The sequence below is a fragment of the Andrographis paniculata genome, unplaced genomic scaffold (assembly GCF_009805555.1).
Source record: "Andrographis paniculata isolate CXL003 unplaced genomic scaffold, ASM980555v1 Contig33END, whole genome shotgun sequence".
NCBI lineage: Eukaryota > Viridiplantae > Streptophyta > Magnoliopsida > Lamiales > Acanthaceae > Andrographis > Andrographis paniculata.
In genome coordinates this window covers 481,533-493,039 of record NW_026137566.1, presented here as the reverse complement: position 1 = coordinate 493,039, position 11,507 = coordinate 481,533, and the positions used below count along the sequence as shown (strand labels likewise).

Genomic DNA, 11,507 nt, shown 5'->3' with positions numbered 1-11,507 from the left:
GCATTATAGTCATTTACATTCTACTTTATAGTTACTTTCAATTAAATATTATTATTCTTTAATTCCCGTGCTAACTCCCAACAAGATATTTCTTCTGGGACGGAGGGAGTATTTTATTTTAAAGATTTATGTACAATATTTTTTAAAAATAAGTGAATTTCATATAGTTTCTATATCATGGAGAAGAGTGATAGTAGACTTTTCAAACCACAAGTAAATTATGGATAATTTTGTCTCTTTTTTTTTTTTTAAAAAAAAAAAAAAAAAAAAAACAGGCACACACTTTTAATTTATTGAGATTGATCGGGTTATGATTTATTTACTTATTATTGTTTCCTTCTATAAGATTGGAATTTGAAACCTATACTCTATAAAAACAAGCTAGGTAGGAAAGACATTATTGTAGAGTGAACTGACGATAATAAAATTATGAGTTCAAACTTCCGATGCCATACATAGTTAACTTAATATAATTCTTCTTTCGTTCGACCATAATTTAAGTAACTTAACAATAAATTATCGAAAAATAACTTATTATTTTATGTTATGGATAAAAATTAATGTTTGAAATATATATATATATATATATATAATGTTAAACACTATACAAAAAATAAATGTTGAAACACAAATAAACAATGGTTCATAATATTCTTTATATAGAAAGTAGTTGTTTGGATGTAATATTTTATAATATATGTACTTATTAAAAAATCGTGAAAATTAAACATATTTGAATATTAATTGAGAGGAAAAATAATTACATAAGAAGCCTTTTCAATAAAAAAGAAAAAAAAGATCGAATTTATTACTACGTTGTTGCTTAATAACACAATTTATTTTATTATTTAATATAATATTTCTATTCTATAAATATGCTATAAATTGATGATATTGAATTTTAAAATAATATGGATATACATTTAGCAACAAATTATATTAATGTGACTTACAATTGGGTCCCAAAGACACCCTCGCCACTCTTATCCATTTGGGTGTGTTTGTTTGGGAATTTGGATTTTGAATTGGGATTTGAATAGTAAAAATTTTGAATTTGAATAGTTGTATGATGTGATATAAATAAGTGTTGATGTGATGTTTTGAATGTAAAATTGAATTTTAGTATAATATAAAAAATAAAAAATAGGTGTTTGATTTGATGTTTTTTTGGGAAAAAAATTAGATGAATAGTATAAATCCAATCCAATCCCCCAAACAAACACACCTTAGAGGTCATTACTTCCACCCCATTATGTATTTTATCTCTCATCCACGTCATATCCACCACAATATTCAAATTATTTCATTTATCTCCGTTATAGTAAATCACCTTCAACTCATTACCTTTACTAGTTTATAAATATATAATAATTTATTTATTTCTATATACTTTTATTATGTAATAATACATAGAATCAATATATAAATAAATTATTTAACTATACATAGTTCTATATATTTTTATTATTTAATAATATTTTTATATAATAATATTTTATTGATCTATATAAATTTTAATAATTGAATATATACGGAATCAATCAACATATATATATTAACTAAAAGTAACATCAAAATAATCATAATAATTAACAATATAACTTAAAAATGATTATTTTTATTTCCAAATTGTATCCAAATAATATATCCAGTAAGGTAGAGAACAACAAATAAATTTAAAATATGATAGATAAAGTGTGAGAATTGATTAATGAATTTTAAATATATATATAATTTATGTTAAATTTATAATTTAAAATTTAAAAATTTTTAAAAATTTTGGATAGTATTTAATTTAATTGATTTTTTTTTAAAAAAAAAATTTGTTAAAGCTAACCAGTTCTTGAAAAATATAATAAATTTGAATAATTGTATTTCTTTTTAAAGATAATGAGTTTTGTTATAATAAAAACTGAAAAAATAATGATAAAGATAATAAAGAAGCTGATTGTAACAAATGATCTAATTAATAATAATAATATTAATAATAATAATAATGAATAAGCAAATATTGAGCTGCAATTCACACAAAGCTCAAATTACCAATAGTAACTAAAAACTTCTTTCTTTATATATATTAAAATATTTTTGATACTTTATATACAATTATACTAGCATTTAAACCCGTGCATAAAACTTCTTTCTTGTATATATTAAAATATTTTTGATACTTTATATACAATTATACTAGCATTTAAATCCGTGTATAGCAAAGGTGTATATATAATTAAAAATATGTTTAAAATAATATGTGTAATTATATATTTAATAAATTTTGCATATATGATTTATTTATAATTTATAAAATAAATATATATATATAATAAAATTAGTTTTATACTATATAAATAAAAGTAAATAAAATATTGTAGATGAAATCATATATTATATAAATCATAACATTTAAGTAAAAATTATTTTATAAACTACAAAAAAATATATAATTTCTCCGAAAAATTTAAATTAAGGTAGAAAAATAAATATTAAAATAAAGTGCGGTAAATTTCATGCTTACAAAAAATCTCAAAACATCCTTAGAAAAAAAGTAATTTTATTCAATAAAATTAAGAAAATGGTGAGTCCAACCTTGTGAAAGGTTGAACGGACTATACCAGACCAAGAGTCCTTGCCAAGCTTATACCAGAAACTGGCCAAGTCATCAAATCCTTACCAAATTAACTTCATCAATACAAAAATGTTAATTAGCAAACGACAAAAAATAATACTCCTTCCGTTCAAGCTAAAAGTATACAATTACTTTTGGCGCGGAGATTAAGGAATAATAGTAGTAATAAAATGATATTTTTGCCCTTACTTTTTTGGTATAAAAGTAATGATGTGATGTAAAGTAGGGGTATTTGTGGAAAAAATGGAGTATTTAATGAAATGGTTACTTTGTAATTGGACGTCCCAAAATAGAAATATGTATACTTTTTGACTGGACGGAAGGAGTAATAAAATAAAGATAAATTGAAATTATAATAAAAGATAGAAGACAATTTAGAAATAAATGTAATTAAAATAAACTGTTGTGATTTTATTTTGTAAAAATAAGAAAAAAGTGGGTCTAACCTTGTGAAAGGTTGAACGGACTATACCAGAGACAGGTCAACACCAAATCCTTGTCAAGCTTTTGCCTCTTAAAAAAAATCTCAAATGGTAGAAGGAAGAGTCCTTGCCAAGCTTTTGCCTCTTAAAAAAATCTTAAATAATAGAAGGAAGAGTCACCAAATCCTTGCCAAACTTTTGTCTCTTCAAAAAACTCTCAACAAATGGTAGAAGGGAGACTAGCAAATCCTTCCCGAAATTTGAGGGATGGGGTCCATACCCTTTGCTATAATCGATATATATATATATATAAGAGATCGGTGCAGGTCTATCTCACTAAATCTTTTTTTCTCAAATTTTTGATTTTTTTTATTATTTTTGATTTTTTAATAAAATAAATATGTATTAAATGTCATTAAGTATACCATAATTAATAAAATTATAATTAATATATTTTTAAATATAATAAAATAATTGATTTAATTTTATGATTAAAGTAAATTATAATTTTCTCTATTTATACCCCTATATATGAGAATATTGTGAGTTTTATGAATAATATATTTTTAAAAAATTTATTTACATTTTTTATTTTTATATAACTGATTAGTATTTTTTTTAATTATTTTCTTATTTATTTTAATTTTGTAGCCATGATTTTTTAAATATATATATAAAGTTATATAAGGATTATATATTTATATTTTTTTTTCTTAAAAAAAATAATTAATATACATATTTAACTAATCATATATTTTTATATTGTCATATATCTATTTTATTATTTTTAAATATATTGTCATCTATTTAATATTGTTGTTTTTATTATATAATACTAGAAAATTTATGTATTAATAGTTGAGAAGTACATTCAAATTTTCACTTAACATGTTTGTAAATTTATATTATCAATACTTATTTCATAGGTATGATTAAGAAAATTATCATATAATAAAATTTATTAATTTACACAAACCGTGTAACGCACGGGTGAACACACTAGTTATATATATGATTATATATAATACTATATTGAAAATTATGACATTATACAACTTCAAAATTTTTACTATTCAAATCTCTAAGTCAAAATCCAAACCCACCAACAAACACACCCTTAACAAAATGTTTATGTTGTTATACGTTAGTTACTTTGAATTATAAAAAAAGATTAATTGATAATCAAAATCACAATGAACGTTAAAGAGAAAAACAAAATGATGCTCACAAATCAATTTTATATTTACAAAAATAGAGTTTAATAAGATAACAATAGTAAATTATAATTTTTTTTTTATTTTTTATACAATTGATATTGTTTCTATTTAAAAAATAATATTAACAAAAAATAAATTTAAAATATTTTTTAAAACTATTTTAAATATTATATTTCAATAAAATATATCATAATTTAATAAAATGTCATTTTATTAAATATATTTAAAATTAATAAATTTATTAAAAATAAAAATATATTAACTATCATATGACAAATTGAAATGAACATCTGGTAAAGCGTGTTACAGACAAGTGAAAATATTAATTTAAACATAATCCCATTCTTACTAAAAATAATATACTCAATCCATTCGCAACCTCCTAGAGGTGACAGATTAGATACCTACTATCCCTCCAAAGATCCCGGGACTCCAGATCCCAAACAGATCCACACCACCAGCACAGTGAATATTTAATTCCAGGACTTAAGGTCCAGACCCGGGCAATAAAACACACATTTATTCGCGTGAATGTGGGCCGGAATCCAAGCTGTATTTCTTCCCCAAGTCTGGGAGGTCCAGGACCTCAAGTCCCAATCACCACCCCCTCATTCCATGCCTCCGTATCCCTTCTTCCCAACTCTCTCCCCTCTCTCTAAATTAAAACCCTAAATTCCCAAATTCAGAAAAAGAAAAAAGAAAAAAAAACAAATCAGAAAAAATCATGACAGCAGTCTCCCAGATCATCTCTCTCCATCATCACCACCTTCTCCCCGATCGCAATTTCAAACCCCAACCCCTCTTTTTCGAACCCTAATCACTTTACAACCACTGTACATACAGATAGATATAGATATAGATATATATGTATATAGTATAATACAGTCGCATATATAGGTTATTGCCAAATCTCTCTCTCTCTCTCTCTCTCTCTCTCGGTGACTGTGAATCAGAGAAGTTTGAAATTCCGTTGATGTTTTAGCCTTTTCAGCTTTTCCCCATTACCCTTCCTCTCTCTTCTCTCTCTCTCTCTCTATCATACTCATACCCACTTTGTACAGCCGATCCCACTCCTACTTTTTTTCTCTTCCAACTATCCCCACTTGTATTGCTTCTGTCTCTCCTCCAAATTAGGGTTTCCTATTCCTGCTTCGATTCCTTCTCTTCTCTCTCTATCTCTTCTCCATCTCACTTGTATGTGTTCTTTTTAGAAAAATTATTTGTTATTGCTGTCTTAAGTTTCTCTGTATGTGTTATAGTGAAGCATTCTAATGGCGTTTTGCAGTAGTTAGGGTTGTTATTTATATACACATATATATTGGGAATATTGTTGGTTTGGTGGAATTTGGAAGGAAGGAAGGCTTGAGTTTTCGATCATCATCATCATCTATATATATATATATATGGCTTATCAGGCTATGCCCGGGCCGGGTTCGGGCTCGGGTTCGGGTGGATTTCACCACATGAATTCACCATTTGGGGACACTACTTTGACTAAGGTTTTTGTTGGAGGATTGGCTTGGGAGACTCAGAGTGAAACGATGAGACGATATTTCGAGCAATTCGGGGAGATTCTTGAAGCAGTGGTGATCACTGATAAGAACACTGGCAGATCCAAAGGATATGGTTTTGTGAGCTCTTCATAAACTTCATAGGAACATTATATACATATATATATATATATTGATGCCTATAGTTTTTGTAATGTGGATGATTGACTGACTTGTTTGGTTTCGGACGGTGTTTGTGTCGAGAGTTTAGGTGACTTTTCGGGATCCTGAATCAGCGAGGAGAGCCTGCGCGGATCCTGCTCCGGTAATTGATGGGAGACGAGCAAATTGTAACTTGGCATCGCTCGGGAGACCTCGCCCGGCAGTCCCCTTTGGTAATGTACCTCAACTGGCTGCACTATATAAATCTTTGTACAGCTTATCTAAGTGATGGTTGTTTTACTTGCATTGTGTAAAAATTTGGTTGCTCTGGTTTATTGTAAGTAGCTTTTCTTCAGTTATGTCTTCAGAGCTGTCTAGAAATAGAGGGCATTGGTTCATAGTTAAAGGGGAAAATCTGGGACAAAAGTTTAGATAGCAGTTTTGTTTGTATCGGCATTATCATATCTATCTAGATGGTTTTTTGGTAAGCACAAATCTGATACATTGTACAATATTCATGTGTGTATATGCTCATAGGGCGCTTCAGATCTCCAACGTCTTACATTGGAGGCTTACCGACTACCGCCACTGCTAGAGGTGCTTATGTTGGGAGCTTTGGCTACCAGCAACCCGTTACTTATGGATTCCAACAAGGCCTATTGTATTCGCCTTACGGGTGGGAAACATTTGCATAATATGCTCTGTTGAAATCATCTCTATTGTATGGGTATTTTGTTATGGCGACATATCCTTGATAACTCTAGGAATAGAAGCAAGATCCTACTTAACTATTTGGGATATTTACGCGTATATTGGTTGACATTTTAGTACTTTTACGGATGCAGGTATGCTGCGTACAGTCCAGAATATGTTTATTCTCAGGTCAACACATTGAGAAACTCTCTATGATTTGTGCTACAATGTTAAAAGGTCGTGTCGGTTCTTAACAATGTTTTGTCTTGTAGGGTGTCTACGGTCCGTACGGAAACCAGCAATACCTTCAAGTGTACGGTGTCCCTGGAGGAGTAAACTCCTCGATGTATCCTTATAGTCATGTGAACCAGGGCATTCCTGGAAGTCATGGCTATACGGCATTGCCGGGATATGCAGTGCCCGGCCATCACATGGTTCAGTTTGGTGCACCTTCTAGTGTTAACGCAATAACTACAACTTCTGTTCCAACCATTCCGGCGCCATATCCCACCGGTAATAATCTATGATCACTCTCATCCCATCATCCCATCTATATAATATATAACCTAGCTCAGAATCATATAATGCATCTTTGAATCCCTACAGGACCTATTCCGCAACAGCCACAGTTCATGCTACCTACGCATACCCCACAGTTTATGCCTGGTAGCGGTTCTGATCAAAACACTGGGTGAGAGTTTGGTCTCGGTAAGTTGTGTTTTTCCTAATTCCGGACCATATTGGCGTAGAGTTATCTTATCTTATACACTAGTTCTGGTTATTTTATATGAATTGTACAGTTCTCTTTTAGATTGCAGCAGGACTAAGAGCAGCAGTACTGCCACTCGACTGGCGGGCTTCAAATCTAGCCTTGCAAATCATTTGTCGTGCATTCTAGAGGTAAGCTGCACATTTTGGAGAATTCTATGATTGTGCAGTGCCTAGTTGTGGATTTTGTGCTCAAATATATGTGTGTCTATTTTTCCTAATGTTCTCTAAGCTGCAGGTCACACTTGCCGTGCTCACCAGAGAAGTCAATGTCCCGAGTCCCCTCCTTAAGGTGGAGTGCGAAAAATGGAATGTGCCGAAAGCACATCCTCTCCTAGCTTCATGTAAATCTATCTTTCTAATGTCTATTCCTTACCAGCCTCATGGATGACTGGTGGGGAGAGTCTCATGGGCCGATGACGGTGGTGGCCAGAATGGGATTCTGGCTCCCGACCGACCGGAGAATAAAGAAGTATGAAAAGAACTATCTTACCTAATATAGGAATCAACATATGATTCTTTTTATATAGTTGAGTCAAAACACAGCATTTGGGCATATGTAGATATATGTCTCCCTGGTGACTGTGTTTGCATGCATCCCTGCATTGTATTTGTAAAGTGGGCAAGCATCTTATGTGTAAGTAACGACAGGTCAGACTTTTTAGGGTTCATCCAACATTTATTGTAAGTCTAAGTCGGATTAATTTGCAGCCTCAACTTCAAAATGTGAAGAAGGAAGCTCAGGATCTAAGTGGGAAAGATGGGTTCTTTCTGTCTTTAATTAGTTCTTCTCCATTTCTGTGAACTATATATTACTCCTATTTCCAAATCTACATTTTCTATGAATATAGGTTCTAGCAAGGCAGCTACATTGTTGAATAACACGCAGTGTGCTAGAAAACAACACACAATAATATTAGTGGCAATATATAATTTATATTAATATAATACAAACACAACACATAATATAGTCTCCACCGCATATGTAACATTTGATTTTAGTATATGATATGTTTCTATCCAACACACGTAATTATAAATAAACAGTTAGGAAAATCATTTTTAAAATACTGTGGCATTATTTTAATGATGCCTTTGTTAACTATGGATGCAAAATCGAGCATTTTTATCATCGGTATCATGCCATGTAGTTTTAGCATATGTATGTTAGTGTAAAGAAGAAACTTATAAATAAACACACATTTGAACAACTAATTCCTAAACTGGCTAATTTCCCAAACATATGAACAATTTAGGTTCCAAGTCATTAGTACACTAACACAACAATGATTCTCAACCAATTCCGAGCAAAGTGACTTTTAATTCTTCAAATCAAAACTGAAGTCTTTAAATACTGAGGGAGAAAAACACAGAGAGACAGGGATACCTTAGGACATATGCGGGGCTCAAAAGTTTCCTGATATGTTTTGCCGACGATCATGAAATTGGCCTAAGACAAATCAAACGGTAGTTGTTTAACAAGATGGGCTTGCCTTGCCTGCATTTTTTGAGTTATAATTGGTTTTGCATGATGACAACTAACCTGAGAAGATTTCATGGTGCAGACTATATGCTCCAAAACTTTCAAATTAATGGCAAATGCTCAAAGTAAAAGCCTTCAACAAAATGCATCATTGAAATAATCTGAAGGATGAAACTGCCTGCACCACAGATCATATCATAATGCAGAATGAATTCATGGACAACTTATTGTTGATTAAATAATTATGCAAAAGGGACTAATCCATGTGATATGTCAGAGAATAACAGGTAATTAAACTTCTTTGGAATTACATATCATCATAATCCTTCACTGATGGGGAACTGTAACTCATTGATATTAGACTTACTTTTTGAACCTTGGGACCAAATTTTGCTTCCTCTTCATCAACAAACTGCATCATATCAAAGATTGGACAAAGGGACTGCTTAGTTCATGATAAAACCGGGGGTATAGTGAAACATTTGTTTTGCATTATATAAATAACATTCTGGATGCAATTTCTACATAAAGTATATAAAGGTTATAGCAAGGCTAACCTGTCCGGTGAGAGTATACAATCTGTTGTAAAAACCATTATTTGCTACTCCAAGCACTGAAAGTAAATGTCTTCGGCTCTCATCGAGATTTTTCAATGTGTACTCTATGTAATACAAACCTACCAATAGATATATGTTAATTTTGCAACACAGTTCTACCTTTTCATTGTTATTGTAAGTTTGTAAACTTTGCATCTGAAGTAATATCATAAGATTATATTGCAGTCATATAATTGGTTAAATCCCTACAAATGTAACATACAGAAAACATAGAATAAAAAAATTCAAAGTGCAGAAGATGAGTTCTTGAAAAACACAGAATTGCTGATGATTCTAAGGTCTTGATCATATATAAAGAAAGGAAACAATACCGCTTCACATACCATTGGCAGATCTGCTATCTACGAGTTTTGCAGCAACACCAGGAGGCCTCTGCCAACTTCTGTCCAATCCCCCGACCTGCAAAGTTGATTTAGTATTTCAATAACAGATTCTCTACACAGAGTTGAAAGAACCATTCGCCATAATTGCATCTTTTAAAACCTACTAGAGTCTCTGCAAATGCATCAACTTTTCCAAATGACTCCAATCTGGTGAAATCAGCCCCAAGGACAGTGATTACTAAGGTCACTGCACAAGCAGTATGAACAAAATAGTAATGGTGAGGGTGGGATTATTTTTTTCGAGCAAAGGTTCAACTAGAAATCGCATTATAATACACACCATTCGAATTAGAAGCTTCGGGGGGATAAAATGCAATCAATGCCCTTACTCCATCTCCTTCTCCAGTTCCCACTTGCCAATCTGCATAGAAATGAATTCCTAAATATGAGAATCTGAGCACAATTTTATTAACCTGAAGAAATTGGTTACTTGTTTAATTAATCTCGACATCTGCAAATAGCTATTAAGGCCATTCCTCCTTCCAAAGTTCAGACACATCAACTGATCATAGCCAATATGGATTCTATAATATATTTCCTGAAAACTCTAATACAAACCAACTCACCTTGCGGAATAGTGATCTTAAACTTATTCACTTCATCAGTGTAAACACGAAAGCCTTCCTCCAAATCTACACAACAGATTTTAGGTTTAGGATCGCATTACCGTATCAAAACCATATGAAAGAGCAATATTTAGATAAAGTTAAACATAATAAGATCAACCATTTGCTCTACACAGGTAAACTAATGAAACTAATCACCATTTTCATCAGAAAGCGCGACTGAGCTAGCTGAAGGAAGAGCAACCGTAGCAAAAGCTGCCCCAACCAACAGCTCTCTCCTTCTCACAGCGCATCCTTCCACAACACCCGAACTGGTAGCAATCACCAAACCATAATAAATCGTTACATTTCTACAATAAATAAATTACACACGAGCCAAATTCAGAATTATTGCCGTGAGCATTTCTGATCAGCGCCATTGCTCTGCCTGCAGGAGATGATTGCGGAATTCACTTTCCTCCTTGAGACTTCAAACGACGACAACAACAACGCACAAAATACATGAAATTGTTGAACTAATAGAACAAATAACTAGGATTAACAGTCAGGAAAAAACAACAAAATAAAAGAAATGCAGAAGCAACCTCGATGCAAAGGTGAGTGGCGGCGTGAAAATGAAGAAAGCGAATGAAGGGAGTGGAAATGCAGAGAAGAAACAGCAGCCATTGCTTCTGAGCAGTGACCGATTTGCGCCAATCGGATTTCTTCTGATTTATGATTATTATTATTATTTTAATATAACTTCTCCTACTCTGTTTCGTTTGGCTAATGTTAAGTTTGTTTTTACTTTCTTTTTTTTTTTTATTTTTTTATTTTTTTATTTTTTTTTTATTTAAACAAAATTTTGAAAATGATTTTATAAAATAAAATAATACTCCCTTCACATGACCCTTTTTTTTTATCCGTCCTATTAAAGATGTCTCATTTCAATATTTTTTAGTAAATTTATTCATCTAAATATATTTAATAAATATAAATTAATTTAATTTAATTTCTAACATCTTACACTAATAAAATTAGTTTTAAGTTAATTATAAATAAATTAATTAAATTTTTTATTTATCTGTATTATATAAAATT

At 30.9% G+C, this 11,507-nt stretch overlaps 2 protein-coding genes across 3 annotated transcripts; one reads left to right on the top strand and one right to left on the bottom strand.

Moving 5' to 3' along the window:
* The first annotated feature begins 4,880 nt into the window (after positions 1 to 4,880).
* LOC127248278 (uncharacterized) lies at positions 4,881 to 8,226 on the top strand. Of its 2 annotated transcripts, none has more exons than XM_051270554.1 (8): positions 4,881 to 5,896; positions 6,027 to 6,150; positions 6,455 to 6,593; positions 6,763 to 6,799; positions 6,883 to 7,123; positions 7,217 to 7,318; positions 7,411 to 7,510; positions 7,617 to 8,226. In XM_051270554.1, the coding sequence occupies exons 1-6, from the start codon at positions 5,669 to 5,671 to the stop codon at positions 7,303 to 7,305; spliced, it is 858 nt and encodes a 285-aa protein (XP_051126511.1). In that variant the 5' UTR covers positions 4,881 to 5,668; the 3' UTR covers positions 7,306 to 7,318; positions 7,411 to 7,510; positions 7,617 to 8,226. The 2 variants fall into 2 exon arrangements, with proteins under 2 accessions (XP_051126511.1, XP_051126510.1); XM_051270553.1 differs by having other exon boundaries at positions 4,882 to 5,896; positions 7,422 to 7,510.
* A 364-nt stretch (positions 8,227 to 8,590) lies between these two features.
* LOC127248279 (psbP domain-containing protein 3, chloroplastic) lies at positions 8,591 to 11,151 on the bottom strand. The gene is made up of 11 exons (XM_051270555.1): positions 11,012 to 11,151; positions 10,822 to 10,894; positions 10,626 to 10,738; positions 10,428 to 10,493; positions 10,142 to 10,222; positions 9,966 to 10,048; positions 9,802 to 9,877; positions 9,419 to 9,537; positions 9,229 to 9,273; positions 8,922 to 9,039; positions 8,591 to 8,828 (listed from the first exon to the last, which is right to left on the bottom strand). Exons 1-10 carry the CDS (start codon positions 11,091 to 11,093, stop codon positions 9,010 to 9,012), a joined length of 768 nt encoding a protein of 255 aa, XP_051126512.1. The 5' UTR covers positions 11,094 to 11,151; the 3' UTR covers positions 8,591 to 8,828; positions 8,922 to 9,009.
* Positions 11,152 to 11,507: the final 356 nt, after the last annotated feature.

Bases quoted from the DNA above. Each gene is read 5' to 3' on its own strand.
- LOC127248278 (XM_051270554.1), top strand. From the start codon at position 5,669: ATGGCTTATCAGGCTATGCCCGGGCCGGGTTCGGGCTCGGGTTCGGGT. The intron at 6,151-6,454 runs GTAATGTACCTC...ATATGCTCATAG, and splicing joins TCGCCCGGCAGTCCCCTTTG to GGCGCTTCAGATCTCCAACG. The intron at 6,800-6,882 runs GTCAACACATTG...TTTGTCTTGTAG, and splicing joins CAGAATATGTTTATTCTCAG to GGTGTCTACGGTCCGTACGG.
- LOC127248279 (XM_051270555.1), bottom strand. From the start codon at position 11,093: ATGGCTGCTGTTTCTTCTCTGCATTTCCACTCCCTTCATTCGCTTTCT. The intron at 10,223-10,427 runs GTGAGTTGGTTT...ATTTCTATGCAG, and splicing joins TAAGATCACTATTCCGCAAG to ATTGGCAAGTGGGAACTGGA. The intron at 9,878-9,965 runs GTAGGTTTTAAA...TCAACTTTGCAG, and splicing joins ATGCATTTGCAGAGACTCTA to GTCGGGGGATTGGACAGAAG.